This window comes from Lemur catta, chromosome 6, assembly GCF_020740605.2.
Source record: "Lemur catta isolate mLemCat1 chromosome 6, mLemCat1.pri, whole genome shotgun sequence".
Classification (NCBI taxonomy): Eukaryota; Metazoa; Chordata; class Mammalia; order Primates; family Lemuridae; genus Lemur; species Lemur catta.
Window position 1 is genome coordinate 34,480,079 of NC_059133.1, and position 13,085 is coordinate 34,493,163.

A 13,085-nucleotide genomic window follows, 5' to 3' on the forward strand; every position below is an offset into this window, starting at 1 on the left:
GGTTCATTATGTTTCTGTTAATATTACCTTCCACCATCTGACTCTTCATGGCCCTCTGTGGGCTTGTTTTTCTTATTTTCCAAATTGAACTGCTGATTTTACCCAAACACACACGGTGTCTGCTCTCATTCCTGGCTCTGCTCTCCTGCTCCTTAGAAGGCCCTTCTGCCTATCTGTGTCTTTTGTAATTCTAACTTGTAATTCTAATTTGTCAGTTTATTCATTTTTTGTACAATACTTAGTAACTAATTACCCTCTTTCTTGTTTATTTATTGTCTCTGTCTTCCTTGTAGAATACAAGCTAACTGCAAAAAGGGACTTTTTCTTGTTCACTATAATATCCTGGTGTCTAAAAAAGTACCTGACATATTAAAAATATATTATTTGTTGAATGAACAAATAAGTAATTGTCAAAATAAATATAAGGATAAAATAAATATTGGAAGATACTCTAATTATGATGATGATTAAAAATAAACATTTATATTCCAAGGTATTGGTTGGCACTGCATCTTAATCTAGTGCTATTTTGATAAAGCTGTGTGAATTATAAAAGATACTGTGATATCTTGAACCAGTCAAAAATAATTTCTAACACCCAGGCTGAAAGAATTCCAGTTTGAAGGTGCTATTTTCTCATATAAAACTATGCTCATTATATTCCATTTATAATCTAACTAAACACATTTTCTTGGTATGTTAATGCTTTATGCAATCCTTCTCTTGATTTTGTCATATAGTTTAAAAAGATTCAATTATGTGAAACAGACCTTAACATAATTTTTAATGAATTTTCTAAAAAGAACAGATTTTATATGTCAAAGTAGGCAGTTGTTTTAATATTAACCTGTATTTATATACAATGGAAACAGTATCATAGTTCTTTTGTCCTTTGACCTAACTTACCTTCAGGCATTCCTCTCTTTTGAGTATATCTCAAGGACACCAAAAAAAAAAAAAAGAGAGAGAGAGCAAGAGAAAGGATATATATACATATCTGGAACTCAGAAATAAAAGACTGAATCACTATATCTTCAATAATATTGACTGAAGTGTGATGTTTCTTAATGGAAAGCACAGAAGCTCTTGAATCCAGATGCTACTATTCTTAAGCAAACTGCTTAACCTCCCTGAGCCCCAGTTTACTTATCTCCAAAATGAGATAAGAATATCTATTTATCTGGGCTGGAAAGAGAGAAAGAGAGAGACCAATCTAGCACCAATCCTGGCTCATATAAAGGGCTCAATAAGTGTTTATTGAATTAATTAATCCCATTGAAAATATAGTCATCACTGGACTAAATTACTATATATCATTTAATGGAAGAGTATAGTGATTTTGTAACCAAATAGCTAAGATAAAAATATAATTAAAGACGTTTTAACAATTCTCTGATTAATACAGAACAAAACAACTAGCATACGAGTAGGTCAAATATATTGACCTTGACGAAACACTGTGATTAGTACAGAAGTGACCAATTATACATGAGACCTAAGCATGGGCACACCGACCTAAGCAAAGGCAAAAGAGGTCAGAAAAATTTTCTTATAGTATCTCTGCATGTCTTGAAAAGAAATTCACAAATATTATTGGAGAGACCATAATTCTTCATACTTCATAAAAACAAATTCTAACAGATAATGAATTACTATTCATTTTCTATACCTGGGTAAATATACACTGAAGGCATTCAACTTTCCACTACTAGAAATAATAACATGAATATATGGCAATTTATACTTCCCCTTACTTTCTCTTTTAATCCTTAAAAAGCAACACACAGAGAGACAACACAGAGAAAGAATGATAGAGCAAATTTTCAATTAGGAAGCTCAAGGCCTAAGTCCAGAAACAGTCTATGAAATGTTTAGTTCTGGAGATACATTAGCAAATAAAAAGATTTAAAAAAATTGCCTTCATAGATCATATAAATCTGGGATTTGTGTTGAAATAGGTACAATTATGGCTTTTAAACTTATGAATCAAGCTGCTTAAGTACATATTACTAATAAATGATGTTGTTAAAAGAACTACATTGGAATACAAGGGATTTGTATGTTCTTTTCAATCTCAATTATTGAATTACTTTTGAAAATTTTGTGTGCAAAACCTTGGAACACACTCTGACATCATTGTGCACAACTCAACTTCTTTCTGTTGCTTAATTCAGGAGATGTGAATAAGGATAATCAACCAGAGTTGTTGCTTCCTCCTCTGGCATCCCACAGCCCTTGCTTTCTGTGGTGCTTAGAGTACTTACTGCATGGAATTTCATGGTTTGATCACCGTTCATCTCCCAACTGGAACTGAGCAGTGTCCAGAGAGAGGGCCATGTGTCATTAATCTTTGCATGGTCAGCACCTAGCACAGTGCTTGCCACATGGTTCAGGTGGAATGTTGGCATGTATAAATAAACTTGTATATTCTTTACTGTTTTCAAAGTACATTTATGTGTATGATTCTAACAGACCCTCACAAATTTCTGTGAGATTGCTGTATCGAACTAGTACCCTCATATGCAGAATTTCTGTGAGATTGAAGGATAATATTTCTCTTGTACGACAGATGAGGAAACTGAGGATCAGTGAAAGATTGTGTGACTTCTGAAGAGCACATAACCAAGACTTGAATTTCAAGATCAGGGTTCTTTCTAAAATACTAAATTAAAAGATAAGCATTTTGAACAACTATGTTAGATGTGTCTTTAGGGTCTGCTAAATGTATGTGTGGCCAATCATCTTTGGCTTTCCCAGTCATTGGTGAAATGTTGCTTATTTTTTTCAACTGTAGACCACAAAATAGAAAAGACCTTTGGAAATCATCCATACTGTAAACAGAAGAAAATGGCATCGACTATATGCAAATATTTTGCTACAAAACAGTGTCTGCCTTTAAGAGTTTATTGCTAACCAGAACAATTCAGCTTTATCAAAGGGAAGGGGATGAAGGCAGCTCTGTCATTTCCAATCCTGCAGCCAGACGTGCCCCCATTCTGCTTAGAGCAGGTTTCTCTGTACTTCTTAATTTCTTAATCAGGAAGTACCAATCCTGACTGGCATAAGACAGTGAAAGTAGTCTGTTTGTGGGGATGAAAGAGTCACAGTGAGTGTTTAAAGACTCTAGTAATTGAATCCTGATCAACTGACAGTAAAGTCAGCCTTTAATAACATGGTTTTCCACTAGGTCACAGGCCACACGAAGTCAGGGACTATATTGAACCCCCAAGTTAGGGGCATGACACATGGCATGGAACACCCTAGCTCAATTTCTGGCACATATATTAACTAATTCATTAAGTGGTATCATTGAGTAACATCTGGTTATATATCATAAAAAGTGCTAGGTACATGTTTTTCAAACTTAGTGCTAGAGAATCAAAATCAGTTTGGAAAATAGGAACAAAACTGGGGGGAGGAACACCTTTACTAGAAGTGATCTGTAAAAAAATTGAGAAAAAGTCTGAAAATCCTACTTATTTCTGAGGTGCATGTATTGAATTGGTATAGTAATACCACTGGCTTAAAAAAAAAAAACAACCCCGACTTAGTGATAGAAATGCATCTTCATGTTTTTTATTTTAAAATATTTTTTAAAAGTTTGTTATTACAGGTAATTTATTTTCTAGGCAATCAATTCAGGTCCTAAATGGACACCTACGGATGGAACCCTGGCCTTAGGACGGTTATTTTATATACTGTTACAAGTCAACATTCCAAAAAACTTCAACAGAAATTAACGGCAATTGTAATTAAAATCTCAAACATTTCTTACACTAGAAGCATTTTCCCTCTAAAGGGGATGCTATTACAGGGTTGACAATTTCTCTTAATCGGAAAAAAACTGATCTTTCCACTCCCGCCCTCATATCCTCTTTCCCTCCACTCTCTTGTTCTGACACACACACACACACACACACACACGCATGCACACACGCACATTCTGATCATTTTATCGCAGTGGAAAGTTGAAAGAGCAGCACGTCGGCGCTCCCGCGGGCAGAGCCGCGAAGTTCTCGGGCGGCGCCCGGAGCCGAGGCCGCGGCTCTCGGGTACCTGCTCCGCTTCGCGCTGCATCTGAGGAGCTGCCGCCACGGCACAGTTGCGTCTCCATCTGGCCGCCAAGCCGCCCGAGCTTTCCTCTCCTCCATCACCGCCACCTTCCTCCCCCCCCTCCTCCCCCTCCTCTCCGTCTTCCCTCTCCACCCCCGCCCCCAATCTCCTCCTCTTTTTCTCACTACAAGCGGTTGCCGATGCTGAAGCCGAGCGTCACTTCGGCTCCCACGGCAGACATGGCGACACTGACAGTGGTCCAGCCGCTTACTCTGGACAGAGGTAAGGGAGCGGCTCGCCCGCCAGGCCCCTGCGTCCCCTCTGTCTGCCCCTCCGTCCCTGCCAACTCCCACCGGGACAGCGGGACGCGCTCGGGCAGGGGGACAAGGGGAGCGAGGAAGAGCCGAGAAGGCGTCGCGCCGAGAGCCGGATACTTTCTTCCCCTTTCTCTGCCCGCCGCGTCCCCGCTGCCCCTTCGCGGTACTCGCCCAGCCCAGGGCTGCCGTCTTCGGGCTCTGCCGCCCCCGCCACCACCCCCGGCCCCTCGCCAGGTCGCCTCCGGGCCGCCGGCTTTGTTGGCGCGGATGCGCGGGGACCGCTAGGCGCCCGGGGCTCGGGGTCGGAGAGGGGCAGGGAGAAAGCTCGCCCGGCCGGAGACCCGCCTGCGGGCGGGGACCCAGGAGGAAGTTTGTCCAGGCGCCGGAGCGCGAGGGTCGGTCCGGCCGGGGCGGGCAGGGTGCGCCCCGGGCTGGCGAGGCGCACGGCGGGGGCTGCCCTCGGCCGAAAGGGCGACGCGGGCGCGGGCAGCCGTCCCCGGGCCGGGGGTGTCGCGTCGCGGCGGCGGAGCCCGGCTCTCCCGGCTTCGCGTTCCCGATGCGGCGGGGTCGCGTCTGCTCCCGCCGCCGGCAGCCCCGGGCTGTGGCAACTCTCAGCTTCTCCCGCCCCAGCCGGCCGTGCTCTCCCCAGCTCGGTGCCACCTCGGTGCCTGGGCTGCGGGAGGCGCGGGGACAAAGCGCAGGTTGGGCTGAAATTCGGCTTCTGACCTGCGACCCTGTGAGCCCTGCTCTCTGACTTGAATGGGGAAACAGTTGTGCTTCCGCCCCGGGACCTCCCCGAGCTCAATGACAGAGTCACCCGCTGCGATCGGGGGCCTCTCTGGAGCACCGGTGGGGCTCACACCTGTCTCTGAGTGTTCGCGTTTCCCTTCTGGCTTTCAACGTCCAGTCATGACGGCGCTGGAGTCCCGGGGCTCTGCAGAGGAGGACACCCGCTAGTCCCTCTCCGCAGCGTCAGGATTTAGGACCCTGGGCGGCCATTTGGAAATGGTGTGCTCACACGAAAAGGATTTCGTCCCATGTACCTCTAAACATTTGCTTTCTAGCGGATTAAACGGAAAGGTGGGGCAAGGCAAAAGAGCATCCTTCTGCGAGTACAGTGACAAAGCCAGCGAACTCAGTTTGAGGTTTTTAATTTGGAGAGACTGTGGGTGACTTTAACGCGATCTGTTGGCGCCAGAACAGATGTCATGTGGTGCCCATAGCAACCTTACTTGGGATAAGAGTTGAAAAAGAAGACATAATTGATTTATGTTGGAAAATGTTGATTTGCAAGCTAGCAAATTAATAACAGTAGTTAAAGTGCTCAGAAATCCATTGTATAATCCTTGATTTCACCCCCAATATCATCATCTGCACTAAGCAGGATAAAGCCATTGCCAGTAAGAGCCAAACAGATGGCAAGCTATTAGAAACTATGGACTTCCCAAGTATTTCTGTTTTACTGTGATGAGCTCTTATATTGTCCCATTACTAAATCACAGTCATTAAACATCCCAAGTAAAACGACTACATTAGGGGCAAAAACTCCAAGAAGATTGCCCTGAGCAATTTTATATACTACTAATAATACTAATAAAAATATTTCACTGTTTGGGTTTTACCTTAGCCCTTCGTTGCCTCAGTCAGTTGTTCAGAAGAGGTGCTAATCAGATCAAGATTTATGTTTTAAAGTTTGTTCCTGTTCACAGCCAAACTGTACCTGTATTCTCAGTGTGATTAGGTCCATGCACAAGCTCAGGAAGGAAGATGGGTTAGAGTGTGGATGATCTAAATAAATTCACCAGCAGCTCACAAAAACTACATAACATAGGGATAATGGGTTATTGGCATCACCACTGTGCATGAAGTCAATATATAAATATTTTTCTGTCTACCTTATTAAATATGATTAATTAATCGGTTAATTTCATCATTAAAATGATGAAAGAAAAGGTTCTAAAATTTCTCCTTCAAAAATAAGTGTCTTTTAGAAGAAGCAGCCCAATAATACTGGTCTGGATCCTAGTTGCAACTCTGCTACTCACTTTGGGTGTGTCATTTAACCTCTTTGGACATCAGTTTCCTCTCTGCCGTACCCAGAGTTTGGATTAGAAGATTCTGACTATGTGTAGGTTTAGCAGTCTGTAATTCAATAAATTAAAGTTAGGACTCAGGTTTTGGTCACCTACTGGGAGATTTTCCAGATGACCCCTCTGGCAGGCTGCTTTGGTATCCTTTGATGGGTTCTAAATTTATGCACGGCTTTTGTCCCATCAGAGCATTTATCACACTCTGTTGCATTTGTCTCCCCATTGGATGGTGCTCCTTGAGGAAAGAGAATATTTCTAAATTCTTCTTTGAATTCTCAGTGTCTGCATAGTCCCTGACTCCTAGTACAATAAAAAAATTAATGTAAGTTAGTGTAAGTAAACTAAGGGCAACAGTAACTTAAGCAATGATAAAATATAGATATTTAGTAGTGGACTGAGGTACACTTCATAGATTCACAGCATTTTGGCCCTGGAAAGGATATTAAAGGTAGCATAGGTCGGTGGTTCTTAGGCTTTCTTTCCCTAGTACACTCATCAGTAACAATAGCTTACAAGGCTGTGATTTTTAACCAAAAGGGATTGTGGCAGGTGGGCAAAGGAGAGGAAGGAAGGAAAAAAAGGTGCTTGACAAAGCCTCCCAAGGGCATCCCAGAGAATCTGAATACACCGTGCATAATTTTAAAGCTTCTAGTTCTTCTTTAGTATCTTCATTTTACAAATGAAAAACATGAAAGAAGTGATGAGATGTTTTCAAGGTTACTCTACTACCTAGTAGAGATTTTATACTGAAATCTAATTCTTTTTGTTTGGTGCCCTTTGGCCTGATAAACGGATACATCTGGAGTCTTCAGGACAAATGTTTTAAGCAAACAAATCAACGCTGTGGATTGAAATTAGGAGTTACTGCTCCCCAAATTCGAAAGATATGTCTGAAAGTAAGGAGCTCATAAGTCTGCATCTAGCTTCTTGGGTCTTGTTTGGGAAGCAAGCTTTTTCAAGGCCCAGCTGGTGCCCAAAAGGATGAACAGGGTGAGTCAAGACTTTCATGCCTCTATGCATGCCCAAAACTTTGCCATTAAGACCTGAGATTAACCCCATAAAGGCTTCTGGGTGGCTGTGGCCAGTGTAAGCTCCTGTTCACTCTGGTCCCAGTTCTTGATATTATTCACTATTGAGTGCCTACTATAAACCAGACCCTATTGTGGGATTGATGTACAGTGGTGTGCTAAACAGACATAATTCTATTTCATATGATAATTAATATCTACTGGGACAGGAAAATTAAAACATGCACACAGGCAAACCATTCATTCATTCATTCATTCAATATTCATTTATCACCTAGTACATACAGGATGCTGCAGAAATACCAGAAAAAAAGTTTTTGCTTTTATGGTCCTTAAGAGTCTAATGAGGGAGACAGATAATAAGTAAGGGATTAATTAATTAATTAATTTAACAAATAAATATTGAGTACCGAGTACCAGCTTGATACCAAGTATTGTTTTATGCACTGTAGCAGTGGTAGTGAACAAAATAAATAAAATCTAATGGCATTTACATGCTAATGAGCGTCACCCAATGGACATATACATACACAACTACAAGTGCTAAGGAGAAGAAATAAAACTGGATAAGGGAGAGTGCTATCGATGGGGGCTGCTGTTTTAGGTATGTTAATCAAGGAAACCCGCCCTGAGCTGATGATATTTGAGAAGAGCACTGTGGAAAGTGAGAAAGCAAATGTTGTAGATGTCTTGGGGCATGTGCTCAGGAGGAGGAACTCTTGTGCATCCCGGGAACATCAAGGAAGTCAGTGTGAAAAAATAAACAGAGGAACGAATGGTAGAAAATGGGATGTGTGAAGTTGGTAGTCAGGGGTCAGATGATGGAATTCATAATTGGGATTTTAGATTAGTTGAAAATATGAAGTGCTCTAAAGAAAATAAATATGTCATTGGACAGAGAATAATGGGGAAGGACCTATTTAGTTAGCTTTGGGCAAGGAAGCCTCCCTGAGAAAAGGGAGCATCCTGGGGTAGAAATTTGATTATATGCCAAGAAAACCTATAGATCAGCTTATTGTTTCCTTTTATTGCTAGGCTAAAATATCATAAATTATAATTAGGTTTTCAGAAATATACTGAGTCCTATAATTTACACGTCCCTATAATAAATCTACATGTTGAATGGAAGTGGTCATTACAGGATACATAGTCATTTTCAGCCTAATATTTTGTGTTAGACAGCGGTGGTATAGGACGTAGTACATGTAATTTACCCTTGTGGCAAAGAGAAAATACTGATAAACAGATCAGTGTGAAATTCCCTTCCAGACTTTAAAATGTTCACAGCCACTCTCCCCTACACTAGAGATTCATTTGCCCAGATTGTAATCTTTAAAACCAGGAATGACCTTCAGTTAAACTCGAGGGAACAAAGCAGAATGCAATCCTTGATACTTAACACCTTCATATTAAAGAACATAGGAAAGTTTCACTATGTTAAAAACTGCATGGATTTAGGAACTTTCGTAAGTACAGTAGTTTCAAATCTCCTTCACTTTCCATCTCAAGGTCAAAGAAGATAATACAAAAGAATTCTTCAAAATTTCACTGTTGCTTACCTTTTCTCCCTAATTTTAAGATGAATGGCTTTTAAATAATTATGGCATGTAAAGGAATAATACAAACCAACTCTTGGAGAAAAATGAATAATTAAAACATTTCTGGGAGTTAATTAAAATTATGTAATTTAAAATATTTGATACTTTCCTTATGACATGATTAGTAGTTTACAATCTGCATTTATGTGCTTATATAAGATAAAATGTTGATAATACTAGCACCTAACATTTTCTGTGAGTTAAATTCAAGTTGGATAGGTTGCAAAAATGTAAATGGAAATCTTATTTCTTGGCTTCTAAAATGAGTTGTAATCTAAAATATTGATTAAACAAATCTTAGTGTGCTTTCCCTTTTTAAAAAATCAAACTTTTGTCCTTTAAACATTCTAATATAAAATCACATACTTTTATTTTGCAGATTTCAACCTTATGAAAAAAATACAAGAACAAAAATTGAATGCAAATGAGAATCCTATGGGTGCCACACTTTTCATAGTATTTGTGATACATTAAATTTTTTCTCTTTTCCCTGTTCACTTTTCAAGACATGCAGAGCTTATTACTTCATGTATCTTCCAATTCAAGCCTTGAGCAGCCTATAGCTTTTCTAATCAGCTCTATTCACTAGTTTTTATAAAATCTGTATTTGCCTGAAAATTGCTTTTGCTCACAGTCCAAAGGGACCTGTCTCTTCTTTCCTGCTCCTAGTAATTTTTTTTAATTTGACATGTATAGAGATTAAGAAATAAGAAAAATAAAAATTAAGTTAGTTTTTATGTTGTTTTAAAGATGTATGTGCTGGTGGCTTTGATCAGGAAAGGACAGAGAAGAGCTGAGCTGAGTATATTTTGTCTCTTGTCTTAAAGCCTTCCCACATTGGCATCCAGATATGTTCTAGTCTACAAATATTAAGTGTTTGCTTGCTTTCTCATCTTTTCTGTAGTCTCCAATAGACGTTTTTAAGTTATTTTTAATGAACTTTTTTGTTTTTTGCATATCAATGAGAGTGTTCCTTTTGCACTATACAGTTACAGAACACTCTAGGACTCAGAATTTCTCACATCTGCCTTTTCTTTTTTGTTTGATAATGAAAAGTTGCAAAGAGAAAGTCCCAAATCTCTGAAGAGTTTTTATTACCAAAAAAGATATTTTATATTTAAGGAGAATTTTACGTATAGTTTTAATAGTTAAAGGAAATCCAGAAATTAATAAATGATAGAGCTTCCAGAGAAAAGAAAAAGATATCTGTTGGATACTTTCTAGTTTGGTGTGTCAGCTGTCTAAGCCCTGAAATGTATTTGGTGTGCAATTTATGAAATTAAAGCCTTTGCTTCTGGAGTGTTTTTCAGGGATCACAACTAGGACCTACCTATTTACTGAGGGGAAGGAAACATCTGGGGAATAATATACCAAGTGGGAAGATGTACTGGATATTAGGAATGGTGTTGCTGTGCAAAACCACTATCTCTTGGAGAAATTTCTTTTCCTAAAGCCTTGACATCTGTCTGTTAGGATAAAGTCTCCATCAGGTCAGAGACTATGTTGGATTTGTTCATGTAGAGCGCACCACATTGTGTGATACATAGTCGGCATATTCTTCATATTTGTTGATTGATTAAAGAAATGAACAAATGAAATTGCTTTAGCTGAACTAGCTATCATGGATTATTCTTTATGCAAAACAAAAACAAGAAGAAAAAAACCCACTTCCATCCAAAAGTAATGCAAGACTGGTGGCTACCTTAGGATGCCATTTTGCCTTTGTGGGTGTGTCGGGGTGTGTGTGCGTGTGCACATGGGCACGTGTGCATTGTAGACTCCTACAGGTGAAATCCAGGGTCACAAAAGGATGTGAGGTTTTGGTGTTGACAGTTATAGTTTTTCTGTGATTTGAGTCTTGCTAAGTAATGTGCTAGCTGAATTTGAACACTTGCCCAAAGACCACTTGAAAAAAAATTATATGGGATTGAAACTTATTTTGAAGTTATACTCAGATATCTCTCTGTCTTGGACAGAAACCTAAGGCTTCTAATTTAAACTAATGGTAATTTCCCTTGGAAATAATGTAACTATTTCAAGTCTCACTAGTTGTACTATTTTTATTTACTTGCCCAGTATGGTGACAGTTGTGATATTTCAGTATAAACTCTTCTGGTTTCTTTTTTTCTATCAGAGTTACCTTTAACCAAAAAAGAAGAGAATAATGGAGTCACAAAATGGCTATAAGATTCAAATCTGCAAGTTAGATGGAGGAAAAAAGGCATGAAATCACAGCTTAGTCTATTTAACAGTAATGAAAAAATTGGTGAATATGGTTGAGGGACTGCTGAAAGTGATTTTTGAGGAAAATTGGAGAATAGAATTGTTGATGGACAAATAATCTAGTTTCCAAAAAGGTGATAAAGGTTTTTTAGGAAACTATAGAGCAATATATTTGTTGTTACCTCATCACACACACACACACACACACACACACACACACACACACATATGTGATGTATCAGTAAAAGAATGATATATTGGCACTTAGAAAAGAAAGTGGTGGTCCCAGAGACTACACAGGATCACTAAGAATAGGTCTGGCTAAGTTTCAGACATATCCCATGGTCTTACTATATACTTAGACATATTCAACATTGTTACCAATATATTGGATAAGCAGCAGAGAATACTATTTTAGTCAAATTTACAAGTGACATAAAGCTAGGAGGACTAACAAATAGTTTGGCAAACTAAATCAATATTCTGAAGTTATTTGTAGCTTTAATGGCGGGTTACAATAAAAGAGATAAAATTTAGTGGAAATTAATGTAACTTTCATTCATTAGATTGAATCCCAATAGAATGTTGATTACATGTCAATTCCACTGGTATATGACTGGAACAATTTGGTTTAAGTTAGTTTGGAAAAGATTGGGGAAGTTTTTAATAAATTCACAATGAGTAGTGTGATGAACTTATCAAAATATATTTTTAAAAATCCTCTCTTGAAAATTAGATATAATTTAGATAATACTAATAATGTAGTAAAACATTAAAACACCATAACCTAGCAGAGGTTATTTCAAAAAAATGCTGGAATGATTCAAAATTAGAAATCACTCTGTGTTGGCATATTAATCATGTCAATAATATGTTTTAAAACATGATGAAAAACTAATTCACAATCAGCATTGTTTCTCAACTGAGACACCATTGTTAATTGGGGTCCTAAACTTATTTTTGATATAGGAGGTTTAGTATCTCTAGTTCCCAGGCACTAAACACCAGCCTAAATCCCACTGGTCCCATCATTGTGTTAACTGAAATATCCAATGTATTTCCAGATTCATTCTGTAAAGGCAGTTCTATCTCATGCAGTTGAGAACCAGCAATGTCAAAAAAAGAATAGTTTAAAATTAGGAAATATTTTTACATAAAAATTACTATAATTTTTTACGTTAACAGATCAAAGGAGAAAAACCATAAAATCTCAGTATATATTGATAAAGCCATGGTGATAATAGGTAACATTGATATCTGATTTCAAAACAAACAGCTTTTAGTAACCTGTAAGTAGAGGACTTCCTTAACATGATAAAGACTAGCCATCAGATGTCCATGTCAAATATTTCACTTAGAGTAAAAGATGGAACATTTTTATTAACGTCAAAAACAGTACAAAAATGATTTAACCAGTTATAAGTTATAAAAAATAAAATATTAAGGAGGAACTGTCAAAATTATCATTTTTGGATTATTTGATTATCAACTGCAAAGCTACTAGAAAACATAAGTGAATTTGTTAGGGTTATACAGTTACTGGTATTCACAAATCAATAATCCTATATCCAAATAATAATCGCCTATGTCCAAATGATAAATTAAAAATTTTGATAGAAAACTAATTTATAATAACAAAAAAATGTAGGAACAGAAGCTAGAACTAAAATTTTTGAATATGACATGCCTACAATATATTCAGGAATGGAAGATACAGAAGTAAACAAGATTAGCAGGTTCTCTGTTACGGATGGTGCTTACATTCTAGTTAAGGTA

At 38.5% G+C, this 13,085-nt stretch overlaps 1 protein-coding gene across 1 annotated transcript in view; it reads left to right on the forward strand.

Annotated features, from left to right (window-relative positions):
* The first annotated feature begins 3,978 nt into the window (after window positions 1-3,978).
* The window catches only part of LIN7A (lin-7 homolog A, crumbs cell polarity complex component), a 118,976-nt gene continuing 109,869 nt past the window's right edge, over window positions 3,979-13,085 (forward strand). Inside the window, exon 1 of the mRNA XM_045553303.1 lies at window positions 3,979-4,335. Coding sequence (XP_045409259.1) covers window positions 4,254-4,335 — 82 coding nt within the window. The 5' untranslated portion in view covers window positions 3,979-4,253. The remainder of the gene's footprint in view (window positions 4,336-13,085) is intronic.